This window comes from Podarcis pityusensis, assembly GCF_964106645.2.
Source record: "Podarcis pityusensis genome assembly, chromosome: 5".
Lineage (NCBI taxonomy): Eukaryota > Metazoa > Chordata > Lepidosauria > Squamata > Lacertidae > Podarcis > Podarcis pityusensis.
In genome coordinates, this window is record NC_138032.1 from 81,106,844 (window position 1) to 81,119,460 (window position 12,617).

General features: G+C 41.3%; 1 protein-coding gene across 2 annotated transcripts in view; it reads right to left on the reverse strand.

Annotated features, from left to right (window-relative positions):
* Positions 1-11,233, reverse strand: part of LOC308476882 (heparan-alpha-glucosaminide N-acetyltransferase-like) — a 171,042-nt gene extending 159,809 nt beyond the window's left edge. The window contains exons 1-4 of one of the 2 annotated variants that reach the window (XM_081004994.1): positions 11,023-11,233; positions 10,266-10,360; positions 8,523-8,659; positions 4,042-4,160 (exon numbers count right to left, since the gene is read on the reverse strand). In XM_081004994.1, the coding sequence (XP_080861120.1) occupies positions 4,042-4,160; positions 8,523-8,659; positions 10,266-10,360; positions 11,023-11,092 (421 nt within the window). In that variant the 5' untranslated portion in view covers positions 11,093-11,233. The remainder of the gene's footprint in view (positions 1-4,041; positions 4,161-8,522; positions 8,660-10,265; positions 10,361-11,022) is intronic. The other variant, XM_081004995.1, reaches the window with a different exon arrangement.
* Between the last annotated feature and the right edge of the window lie 1,384 nt (positions 11,234-12,617).

The window sequence follows — 12,617 nt, forward strand, 5'->3', positions numbered from 1 at the left end:
TATCTCCACAAAGGAGACAATACATCTGCCGTTGCCTTGAACCAATCACAATGCAAAATTTGATATCAAATATAAACCAGCTTTCCTCCTTTGTAAGATACCTATTTTATCAGTCCAGCAACTGATGACTATCTCACAGAATCACCTTGAACTCCGAGGAGGAAAGATGGAATAAAAATAGAATGGGTGGGGTGGGGGAGCTCAGTTAGTTCTAGGTTGATTGGGATCCACTGAAAGATCTCTGGTGATCTGCAGGAAATCAGCAAGGGTTTCTGAAGCCCAGTTGTTTAAACAATACAAAACAGCTTTCTTTTGACCTAAACAAGGCTGTTGAAATCAAGAAAGCCAACCAGCAATGGAGTTACATGTGAAAGGACTAATAAACAACCGTACTTTTCCATGCATAAGACGAGGTGTTTTCACTCAACAACTTTTGGAAATCCTCCCCCAAAAAAGCTCAACAACTCTCGGCCATTGGCCCCATTTGTGTTTTTTTTTGAGTCCCCCAAAATAGGGGGCCTCTTATACAGGAGGAAATACGGTATGTTCAGTACTGCTCCAGGCAGGGGGGTTGGAATCCTAGACTCAGAATATGCTCAAGGGTACTTCATTAATTCTACCTGTAAGTTTTTTGCACCTGAAGTAGGTAGATCTTTAGGTTCTAGCAAATCTGACAAGCCTGAAACCCCTGCTCTTAAACATTCTGAAGCGTTATATAAATTATTACTCTTTTACATCATAATTCATTCTCTCTTCTATTCTTCACGCAAATTGTACCAGCATGCTAGGAAGAATGCCATTGTAACTCCCCCAGTTCTGCTTTTAGCAGTGAGGGGCTCCCAAAGGACAACAGCTGAGGACAGATACTTTTCCCAGAGCTGCATGTTGTTTTTTGGAGGTGTGTGGCTCCCTCTACTGGGCGGCATAGGTAGCAAGAAGTAAACTTGAAAGAATTTGAGGAAGTTCATTTTTTTAATAGCTATCAATGGGAATGTTCTTTATAAAGGAAGAAAGGAAGTTATTGTACCCATACATTTTTCAGGAAGTCACCTTATCTGTACCCAAATGTTTAAAACAACACATTGCTGTTTAATTTTTTGTAATATGTCCAGGGGAGTTAACTGATGAATAGGCACAAAACCCTATATTTACTTACTGAATTAAAATAAGTGGGGGATGTCCTTGTGACTGTCTAAATCAGGGTTTCCCAAACGTGGGTCTCCAGCTCTTTTTGGACTACAGTTCTCATCATCCCTGACCACTGGTCCAGCTAGCTAGGGATGATGGGAGTTGTAGTCAGTCCAAAAACAGCTGGAGACCTAAGTTTGGGAAACACTGATCTAAATAATATAAATCATGTATGGGGAACCTTTGGCCCTCCAGATGTTGCTAAACAACAACTCCCATGATTACTGGGGCTGATGGCAACATCTGGAGGGCCAAAGGTTCCTGACACATGATATAAAAAAATATAAAATTCAGTTAACAGTGAACTAAATTCTCAAAGGGTACTGGACCTTATATAGCAAAGCAATACTATCCGTGCACAGTAGGCTTGGGAGAATCCGAGTAGCACAAAACAAATGGGGAGAGGGAAGAACAAAACAACAGCAGCAGCGGAATGAGAATTTAACATGCTCAGTGGGCAAATAATACTGACTGACAGTTCAGGAAAATGAAGAGAAAAGCGAAAAAAGCAGGACAGTTTTACAGTAAATTCAGACATTGTCATTGCTAAGCAATTGTAACCAGTGCTTTTTTCCAGGGGGTACCCAAGGTACATACTACCGGCATCTCTTTTTTGTTGTTGTTAAAAAGTGTGGCACTTACTGTAACAACTTCACAGTGAGTACTAACCGGAACCTATTTCTCAAGGAAAAAAGCACTGACCCTAACCCTATTCCATACTCCTTTTTTCAGACCTCGTGTAGTGATTTCCCCTCACTTAAATCACTATTGCCACCCAGCCCAGGGGCATTGGGCCTTTAATTAGAAGCCGCCTCCTTCTATTTAAAATGGCCATAACAATATGGATAAATTGCCCCTCAATTGGCCTTTAATTAGTTCCTGTTCTCAGTTTTCACAGGTGCAAATTGGCAATTTAGTATCATGCATTAACACAACCATATTTCCACTGCATACCTAAAGTTTAAAGCCAGTTTAATCTGCCATGGTTTATCTGTCCCCCTGCCCACTAAGATATCCCTTGAATTGCAGATCTGTGAAAGGATTGGATATTGTTATTGCATTTCTTGTAACGTGCAATACAGTTGTACAGTATAGTAGTACAGCCCCATTTTTAAATCATCATATACCGCATTTACTCAAATTTAATGCTCACCTTTTTTGGCCAAAGCACATTGCAAAAAATAAGGTGTACATTAGATTTGATGGCACATTATACTTGAGTAACTATAGTAAGGATTTGGGCTGCAATCCTAAACTGTGTCTACTCACCAGTAAATTCTAATATCTGGTCAATTTTATTTTGTGAACAGTAAAAATATTTTGGCAACTCCTGGTCTTTTTATAATCCATGTTGTTCTAGGAAAGTGGGGCAGGGGAACTACTTTGGGGGTATTATTCTCTGCATGTTCCTTTTATTTTTCCTGTTTGTACTTTTCCATGTTTCTTGAAAATCAATAAAATATATTATTTAAAGAGGAGGAAATTCTACTGACTTCACTGGGACTTATTTCCAGGTAAGGGGGGGTTAGGATTGCAGTCTATGTTGTGACCCTAATTAAAAGCATAAGGGATTACATATTTTAAGAAACAGCATCCTTATTAGTTGCTCCTCCATTCCTGTGGTTCATCCATTCAATCCACCATCCCTGTGGTTATTTCGCCACCAATAACTCTTGACTTTAGGCCATCAGAATGGCACCATGAAACATTTCTCCATGTATAACCTTGCCCTTAAATTAAGGACTTAAGTTTTCTTTTTATGCAATCAAATCAACTACGCTGAACTTTGCATTAGTATGTTTAAATGGTTTTGCAAATTTTCCCGTATGCTGCTTCCAATCACAAATCACCACATTTTGGCTTAACAGAATTTAGAGAGGTTTTTCAAGCAGTGATGAGTCACTACCTGGACACATACTGAAGCATTCTCCAGACTGGTTTGTTACTCCCCAATCTCTTAGGAAAGATACATTATCTTACTTCCTCAATGGGGGTGGAATCACCTGGTTTTAGTTCTTACATTTCTAATCCTGTGAATGATAGGAACATTGGTAACTTTCTGCAATCACTTCCAAAATTATGGGTTTGGAAAGAAAGATTGTCCTGCAGCGGGAAAATGACAACTGCATCTGTCAGTGACAAAATTCTGGAAACGGATTGCCTTGTGGTACTTTAGTGTATCTTGCCTTGCATTACAAGAACTCTCCGATGAGGAGAGAGAGTGCCAGATGAAGAACGAACAAGGGGTGGCAAAGTCAGGGCAACATCCAGCACTGACATTATGTTCCTCTTCAGTAAATCTAGTTTGATGGGCAGTACCCAAGAGATGCTAACAAGGGCCAACTGTAGCAAAGGCAATGGTGCCTCACCTGCTCTGAGCCATGCTTGGCTGACAATCAGCAAAGCACAAGAGAGGTGTGGACTCATGCCCTGTACTGTTAGGTTGTTGTGTTTGATGTCCCTAAAAGTGATCTCAGCTACAGCTGATCAACCTGCAGTGCAGAGGGTTTGGCTCACAATCTGCCATTAAGCACCAACAAAACACTCTATAAATTCTAATGCAACCCAAAGTCAGCATGCCAAGATAATGGAACAGACATCTAACCAAAAATAACTGCCTTTGATAATTCATTTGAAATTGTTAGCTGCCTTAGACTCACAATGAAACACTGGACATGAATTTATTACAGGACATGAATAAAACAACTTGAAACAAGCTCTTGGAAGCTCAGTAGGCCCAGATGAACTTTTCACTGAAATACACTTCAATTTAAACTCTTATCGGTAAACATATTTGTAACACATCAGTCCCTTCCCTATGTAAAGTGATTTAACAATGTTTTGGATACTTACGGATGTAACCATTCTCAGGGTCTTTCTCCACACTTAACGTACAAGAGACTTCAGTTGTATTCTTGATGGGCTTGACAGTTAGCAAGTACCGGCCTTGTTCTCCATATAAAGCTCTCCAACTGAACGAAAGTGCATAAGAACAAATCAGAAAGAATAAATGGGGAGCAACTGTTATTCAGAGGCATACACTGCTTTTAATGGTGGAGGTTGAACATAGCCATGATGGCTAGAGGCCATGGATGGATAGCCTTTTTCCTAAACTAAAAAGGCCCAAATCTTGAAGCATTTCCATAAAGGAGAGTTGCTCCAGCACCTTTTTTTTGGTTGCCCCCTTCTGCACCTTTTCCAGCTTTACAATATCCTTTGTGAGGTGTAGGCCTCAACAGTTGATATCCCAGATAATATCTGGGAAATACAATTTGATGAGGGCCCACTGTAACACACCTTATTGAAATTGTATTCACAAAGGGACAAATTGTAGCCTTAAAACATATACATATATACAATTTAAAATATTTTGAAACCAATGACATTTCAGTGATACATCTGCTGGCTCTTTTACTTCTTACATATTTCTCCTGAAAAACCAGAAACACAATACTGTGGAAACAGGACACACAAATGTATATTTTCTTATCTTAAACTATTTTTGCAGGCTTAACTTCAAGCATCAAAGAACTCCATCAGATGTACCCCAAGTACATTTCTGTTGGCTTAAAAAAATAATTAAATGCATGTATAAAGAGAGAGAAGATTCAAATCTACCTTACAGATTAGTGAAAATAGAATGGTGTGCAGCAAAGAGAGAAGAAAGCCAAAGACAAATGGATCAAAATTAATATAATTCACTAAAATATGAGAATAGCAGAAAGGACAGGAAATGCATTTTCTTGCTTATCAAGGGGGAAGTCAAGTACATGAAAGGACAAACTTGAGGGAACATAAAAAATCTGACAGCGACGCAAATTTGGAGCTGATGTCAGGCAGCACATTTTATATTAGGAACCATCTGCCAGCCACTACCCTCACAGCACTGAAGTTCAACCAAAGAACAGCCAAAGGGTGCGGGGAGGGCAGTGGTTTTCAGATGAGGGTGAGGGAGATTCAGCTTCTCCCTTGGTACTACTGTCCCATTTTAAGACACCATCAGTAAATCATCCCAGTTCATTCAAGCAAGGGGGGGGGGGGAAGGAAGAAGGTGGAGGGATAAAAGTCCTATTATGCAATGCCAGAGGTCACGATACCAATATCAATCTTCATTTTTCACACTAGGGTCAGCTTCAATTTTTCATTCCATCCTTTGACACTGGACTGACCCCCTGATACTGCTGACTATAGTACTGATTATAGAAGACCATGATAGTTATTGGGACTCTGCCATATTCAAGCAGAAAGGGGCAACCAGACTGAACCCCAAATCCTATGGCTTTAGCCCCAGAATTTATTCTTCAGATTGTAGCCAAAGTTGGTTCCATTTACAGTAGGCCCAGTGAAAGGAGGTGTTGGGGAAGGAGGCTGCAACTAAATCCTCTCAATCCCTGTTCACAGATTTTGCTTAGCTCTAAGGAGTACCAAGTCCTTGATGCTGCAAAATCTTCCAGAGAGATAGCTATGTTAGTCTTGTAGCACTTTTAAAAGGCTAACCAATTTATTATTTGTTATTGCAAAAGTATTATACTGCAGACACTCTACCCTAGTTGTCTTTCATTTCTCAATCTAAATTTGGCCCGACTGATTACTATGAAAAGTATTTTTCCATGTATAAGACACCCCCATGTATAAGACGGCCTCAAATGTATTTTTTTGAGCCCCAAATTAAGAAATAATTAATTGCAACATTCCGTGTATAAGACAACCCTCAATTTTCAACTTTAAAAAATATATATTGGGGGGGGGGGGGGACATAGTCTTATACACGGGAAAATACAGTATATGGTAATGCGATCAGTTCTGACAGGACTTTTGCTTTAAAATTGTTCCCTGGGCTGAGGAAAGGATTTTACCATTGATTTTGGAGATGATATGTTGCTCTTAAATTCACGTGATCCCTGGAAAGAAAAAGCTAATGCTTCTACAGACCATTTCAAAATTACCTTCTTGAGCAAGGTTTTGAACCATGAAGCCCAAATTCACTCTCTTGAGCAGAGAGTGAACTCCAAGACATCAACACACTTGTTTTGGAACTTTGGCACTGAGCCTTGCAAATGTTTTAGCCTTTGTATTTCTGTTTGTCTATATTGTGTATAAGCAGATTTCTGATATCTCTCTCTCTCTCTCTCTCTCTCTCTCTCTGATATATTAATTAAAACACTAGCATGTCAGGAGTGGTGTTAGTTGTATAAGTGTTAAGGCAGGGTTAGAGGTTGCAAGTAGGAAAATAAAGGTAATGTACTGTTAAAGATTTCTTTTTGTTGGGGGTCTGTCTGGATAAGTTCCTTCCAGGCCTGTGATTCTGCATCCAGTGGAATTTAGCATCTAGCAGATGATGCCCCCTAAACCAATCAGCCAGTTTATTTGTAGGGTAATAGCCTTATCTGGCCAGTTAAGTCCTGCTGCCATAAAGACAAATGGGTGAGCCTTTTCTCACCTCATCTGGCTGGATGCCACATTATCCTAGAATGGGGAACAATAGGCCAAGGGGGATTGGGAGGATGTGAGAGACTATTGCAATGCAAAAAGGCCCAGTTCATGCAACCAACTGCTTATCTCTAAGTCACAGACAAAAAAACTGAGAGAAACTACAAGAATCTGAAGGGAGTGTCCAATCACCTCTGGTTTGGAGATATGGCCACTAAACACCCAATCTGTTTCCAAGTTGTACCCCCAGTAGAATTTGATTTCCAGACTTTGGATAAGCAAATTTCAAAAGTTCTCCCAGACCTCTGGCCTGCCTTAGGAACAAATAAAACACCCTTCTCTGTATACTCAGCAGCAGAGAGTATACTGTATTTTTCCGTGTATAAGATGCTCCCTATTTTTAGGGACTCCAATTTAAGAAATCCCCACCATTCACTATCCATGTATAAGACAACCCCCCGTTTTTCACATAATTTTTAAGTAAAAAAAAACCTAGTCATATACAGGGGAAAGTACAGTAATCCTCTCAGGAAGACTCACAGAAGCCCATAAACAACCTCTCCCCAATATGCTATCATTCTGGGTGTAAGGTTTTTGCCATGAATTATCATTTTGAGTAACATTGAAATTATACAGTACAGGAAAGTTTTCGCCTCATGATTCCCCTGTGTGTGAAGCGGAAAATGAAGGTAAAGTACTGTTAAAGATTTTGGTGGGGGTTTTTTGGGGGGGGGGGTCCGTCTGGATGAGTTCCTTCCAGGCCTGTGATTCTGCATCCAGTTGAATTTAGAATCTAGCAGAAGATGCCCCCTGAATCAATCAGCCAGTTTATTTGTAGGGTAATACGGTGGTACCTCGGGATGCGAACGGGATCCGTTTCGGAGCCCCATTCGTATCCCGAACAGAGCGTAAGACTGTTCTGTGCATGCACGGGTCACGTTTTGCCGCTTCTGTGCATGCACGTGACGTCATTTTGACCGTCTATGCTTCACGAGCAGTGAAACCCAGAAGTAACGCGCTCCATTACTTCCGGGTCGCCGCGGAGCGCAACCCGAATGCGTTCAACCTGAAGCATATTTATCCCGAGGTATGACTGTAGCCTTATCTGGCCAGTTAAGTACTGTTCACCTCCTGTTGCCATAAAGACAAATAGGTGAGCCTTTTCTCACCTCATCTGGCTGGATGCCACATTATCCTAGAATGGGGAACAATAGGCCAAGGGGGATTGGGAGGATGTGAGAGACTTTTGCAATGCAAAAAGGCCCAGTTCATGCAACCAACTGCTTATCTCTAAGTCACAGACAAAAAAACTGAGAGAAACTACAAGAATCTGAAGGGAGTGTCCAATCACCTCTGGTTTGGAGATATGGCCACTAAACACCCAATCTGTTTCCAAGTTGTACCCCCAGTAGAATTTGATTTCCAGACTTTGGATAAGCAAATTTCAAAAGTTCTCCCAGACCTCTGGCCTGCCTTAGGAACAAATAAAACTCCCTTCTCTGTATACTCAGCAGCAGAGAGTATACTGTATTTTTCCATGTATAAGATGCCCCCTATTTTTAGGGACTCCAATTTAAGAAATCCCCACCATTCACTATCCATGAATAAGACAACCCCCAGTTTTTCACATAATTTTTAAGTAAAAAAACACCTAGTCATATACAAGGAAAAGTACACTAATCCTCTCAGGGAGACTCACAGAAGCCCATAAACAACTTCTCCCCGATATTATATCATTCTGGGTGTAAGGTTTTTGCCATGAAGTATCATTTTGAGTAACACTGAAATTATACAGTACAGGAAAGGTTTCGCCTCATAACTCCCCTGAGTGTGTGAAGCGGCCTTTAGTTCCCACCATTTTCTCTCCGAACCGCCCCCCTGAAATGCATCTGTGCACGATTTACCTGCAAACAGGGGCAACTGCATCTGCTTCTGCAAACATTGTGACTGTGAGAGCAAAGCGGGAACTAACCGCCACGCTTGTGTTTGAAGGAGCTCCCATGGAAGCCGGTGAAACCGTGAGGAGAGGCTGAGGCAGACACTAAAGAAACATGGGAATAAACAGACACGTCTTTTATGATTTAAGACCCCGATGGGGATAGTAATCTAGCTGAGGGGAAGCAGGCTGTGCTGATGGGATATTAATCTGAATGCCAGCAAACTATCTAGAATAGAGTGGATCTGAGGAACTCTATTTTATTATCAAAACAAGGAGGCCAACTGTTGCAATGTATCCACAGGCCTTAACAGACCTAACAGGTGTTCAGGGCTCCAGCTAGCTTGGCACAATAAGATAGAGACATTTGTCTTTCCCAACATTCCTGAAACAGAAAGAGAGAGAGAGAGAGAGAGAGAGAGAGAGAGAGAGAGAGAGAGAGAGAGAATATAAACGGAAGGGCTTTATTTCAGGGATGTCAGCCAGGCCTAAACTGGATAACTTAATTGCAACCAGTTCTGGGTGAGAAAAAGAAAAATGTGGTCTCCTTCCTCTCTCCTGAGGTCTTCCTGCCTAAAACAGGGAGATTTTTGTGGCTGTTTAACCTTTTAACCTTTTTAACCCTAATATCCTCCTCCTTCCAGTAGACTAATTTCCTCTCTCTCCTCCATTTTTCTATTGAAAAAAGGGTGCTGGAACTCCCTTGTTCTCTTATAATGGCAATGGAGTCCACCTGAGCTGTGCCAGAAGTGAGTTCCAGAAAGTTCACAGCTGAAAAATAAGCCCTGCTACTATCATTTTTATTAATTTATGAATTGCCTTTTATATATGTTTATTCAAGTTTCAAGGCAATTTGCGAGCAGACATGTGTGAATCTGATCTTATGCTATGGTTTATCTCTGTAGATCATTGGCATAACTTTAAAATGATATGAGATTTTCCATCATGATAAATCTTGCATGACTTTAGTATAAGCCTGATACTGGCCTCATCTCAGATTCAGACTGTGTAAAGGTCAACGCATGCAAATCCAGTTTCTAGTAGTCTATTCAAACTGCTGAATGGATGGCTTCAAGCTATTGCTGGTACAGGAGGCAGACAAAAAGATTGCCAGGTTCAGTTAACCCACATTAGAAGTGGAAAGAGGAGGGAGGAAAATATATCCGTTTGTCCTTAATGCGTAGCAGAAGTGTGCTGACTTTTGGGGTAAATTCTGGAGCTAGAACAACTAACTGCCTACTGGGAATCTGTTGTTTTTTTAAATAAAAAATATTATTTCTTGTAAGGAAGGGAGAGGCTTTGGAATGAACAAGTCCTGCCCCTTTCTCACTTTTCCCACCCTCCTGAGACATTGGCTAAATGACTAAATGTTAGCTTATCACCTTGCATGTGTTTTGCTTAACAAAAGAGTGAAAAATGGTATGCTAATGAGCTATTAACTGAATCCAGGAAGGTCTTTATTATGTTCTTATACTATCTGGTGAGGAGTTGAGAAATCCCATATTGATTTGAAATAACTAGCCTGATCTGTGGGCTGCAAGCCTGTGGTTATTTGTAGTGCTTCACAGAAACACTAGATGCTCTGTGATCAAGCAGATAACAAATTCTGCAATACCACAAACCCTCACCCCTCTAAACTCAGCTGATTCCCCACACATTATTACAGATAGCACAGCCCTTATTTTCTCAGCGATGCCCTTTTTTTACTTACTTTGTAGCAGGCTTCAGAGACATAGAAAGCAGCAATTCGTTCAGGAAGGTAATTGTTGACAGAGAGCAGGGCCTGGTCAAGCTTCAGTTCATTATCTAATTGCACACAAGGAAAATGTTTTCTGAGCAACACATGCCATGCTAGAAACCACCAGCAAAATATTGCTTTCTGCCACAGTATTGCTGCTGTCAACTAGCAGAAAAATACAAAAAGAGCTTTGCATTTGACAATGCGCTATTATGTAGCATCTCCTAAGCTCTTGGACATTTGCACACACATTTAGTGTTGTGTACAAAATTTGGCATCATCTCTGCCGAAGTGCAGGTTCAAATTTCTCTATATGTAAGCCCTCCCCTCACCAGCTTATGCTTTATATTGTTAAAGAGCTAAACATGTACATGGGGGCTGGGAGAGAGATGTACATTGAATGTCCCAAATATTGTTGAAATAAATGCTCCATTAATAATGAGGGGCAATTCCCTGCCTTAACTGATTCATTTTTTAAAAAAAAAACTTGCTAAGAGACTCCATGCAAAACTCCCTGACATACAGAACTGAACAGCAGGTGAATTATCTAGCAATCCTGCTGTTATGATTTTAATACATTTTAACATATATTTGCAACACAGGCAGGAATGTTTGGATTGTAATGTGTTTGCCCATTGTAAACAGAACCAATTACAATCCATAAAACCAAACAGCCAAAAAAAAAGTAAGCTACCTATTTGAAAAACACTAGGCTTCCATGTTCTCTTACCTGAATTGCTGTTTTGCACAAAGCTCATTCCTAAGAAAAGCAAAAAGACAGTCTTTGCATTTGTCGTCATTTTCTTAAGCAAACCTGTTTACCAGCGAACCTGTATGCGCTTCATTGCATAAGGATCAGAGGTCACAAGGATCAGAGGTCCTTAATTGCTTAATTACTTTCATATGTGTATATGAGATAAACAAAGGAATTTGAAGTCTAGGTCTCAGCTGGTAACTCAGCAAATGCAAATTACACATATGGAGTCTGCTCCCATATTTATTTATTTATTTATTATATTGTTAAGAGAAGTAGGACATACTATGCCTAACAGGTCACCACAAACTCTGCCACTTCTGTAACATACTGTACACACAACTCACCCTCAAATGGCTGCCATTGATAGGGAAACATCATAGTGACATCAAGAAACTATCAGTGTGACATCAAGAAACTAAGGTAGCTGTACTACATATGTGGTGGGGAGAAAACCTGGTTCAACGGTTGTCCGTTCAGAATAGTTGCTGTTAGCATCCGTCTATCTCAAGAGACCAGAGTTCGCCTCTGGAAGTGAAGTCAAACCACTGGAGAATCACAGTGCCTGCCTGTGGCTGCAGAGACTGGTAACTCAGGGGTCAGCAAACTTTTTCAGCAGGGGGCCGGTCCACTGTCCCTCAGACCTTGTGGGAGGCCGGACTATTTTTTGGAGGGGGGTGTGTGGAATGAACGAATTCCTTTGCCCCACAAATAACCCAGAGATGAATTTTAAATAAAAGGACACATTCTAATCGAGTAAAAACATGCTGCTTCCCAGACCGTCTGTGGGCAGGATTTAGAAGATGATTGGGCCGGCTCCGGCCCCCGGGCCTTAGTTTGCCTACCCATGCTCTAACTACTGCCTCCTGCATTGTTTTTGCTGCGTTAGCAGCACCTAAGTGAATTCTCCAGGGCACAAGCCTGGGCAGCATGTATGGAGGTCCTGGCTGCCTCTCAGCCTCACTAATGTGGCCCAAAGGAAAACAGAGCAATACGTTTGGCAACAACTTGGCTGCAGTTGCCGGAAGGAGGTATACAAAGCATCATCAAACTACCTTAGGAACTCCATTCAGATTTGTGTAGCCTTTTTTTCCTCCCGATGATGTCCTGCAAGGCAGTGGGTAACTCACGAATAGACTCATTGAATTAATGACCATGACTAACTTAAATTCATTAATTTTAAAGGGTCTCTTCCAAACAGGGCTTGGGTGCCGCTGTGGTCTAAACCACATAGCCTAGGGCTTGCCAATCAGAAGGTCGGTGGTTTGAATCCCCGCGACGGGGTGAGCTCCTGTTGTTCGGTCCCTGCTCCTGCCCACCTAGCAGTTCAAAAGCACGTCAAGTGCAAGTAGATAAATAGGTACCGTTCTGGCGGGAAGGTAAACAGCATTTGCATGCGATGCTCTGGTTTGCCAGAAGCGGCAACATGACCCGGAGGCTGTCTGCAGACAAAATGCTGGCTCCCTCAGCCTATAGAGCGAGATGAGCACTGCAACCCCAGAGTCGTCCGCGACCGGACCTAAAAGTCAGGGGTACCTTTACCTTTAAATACAACCCTTGACACTGAGCCA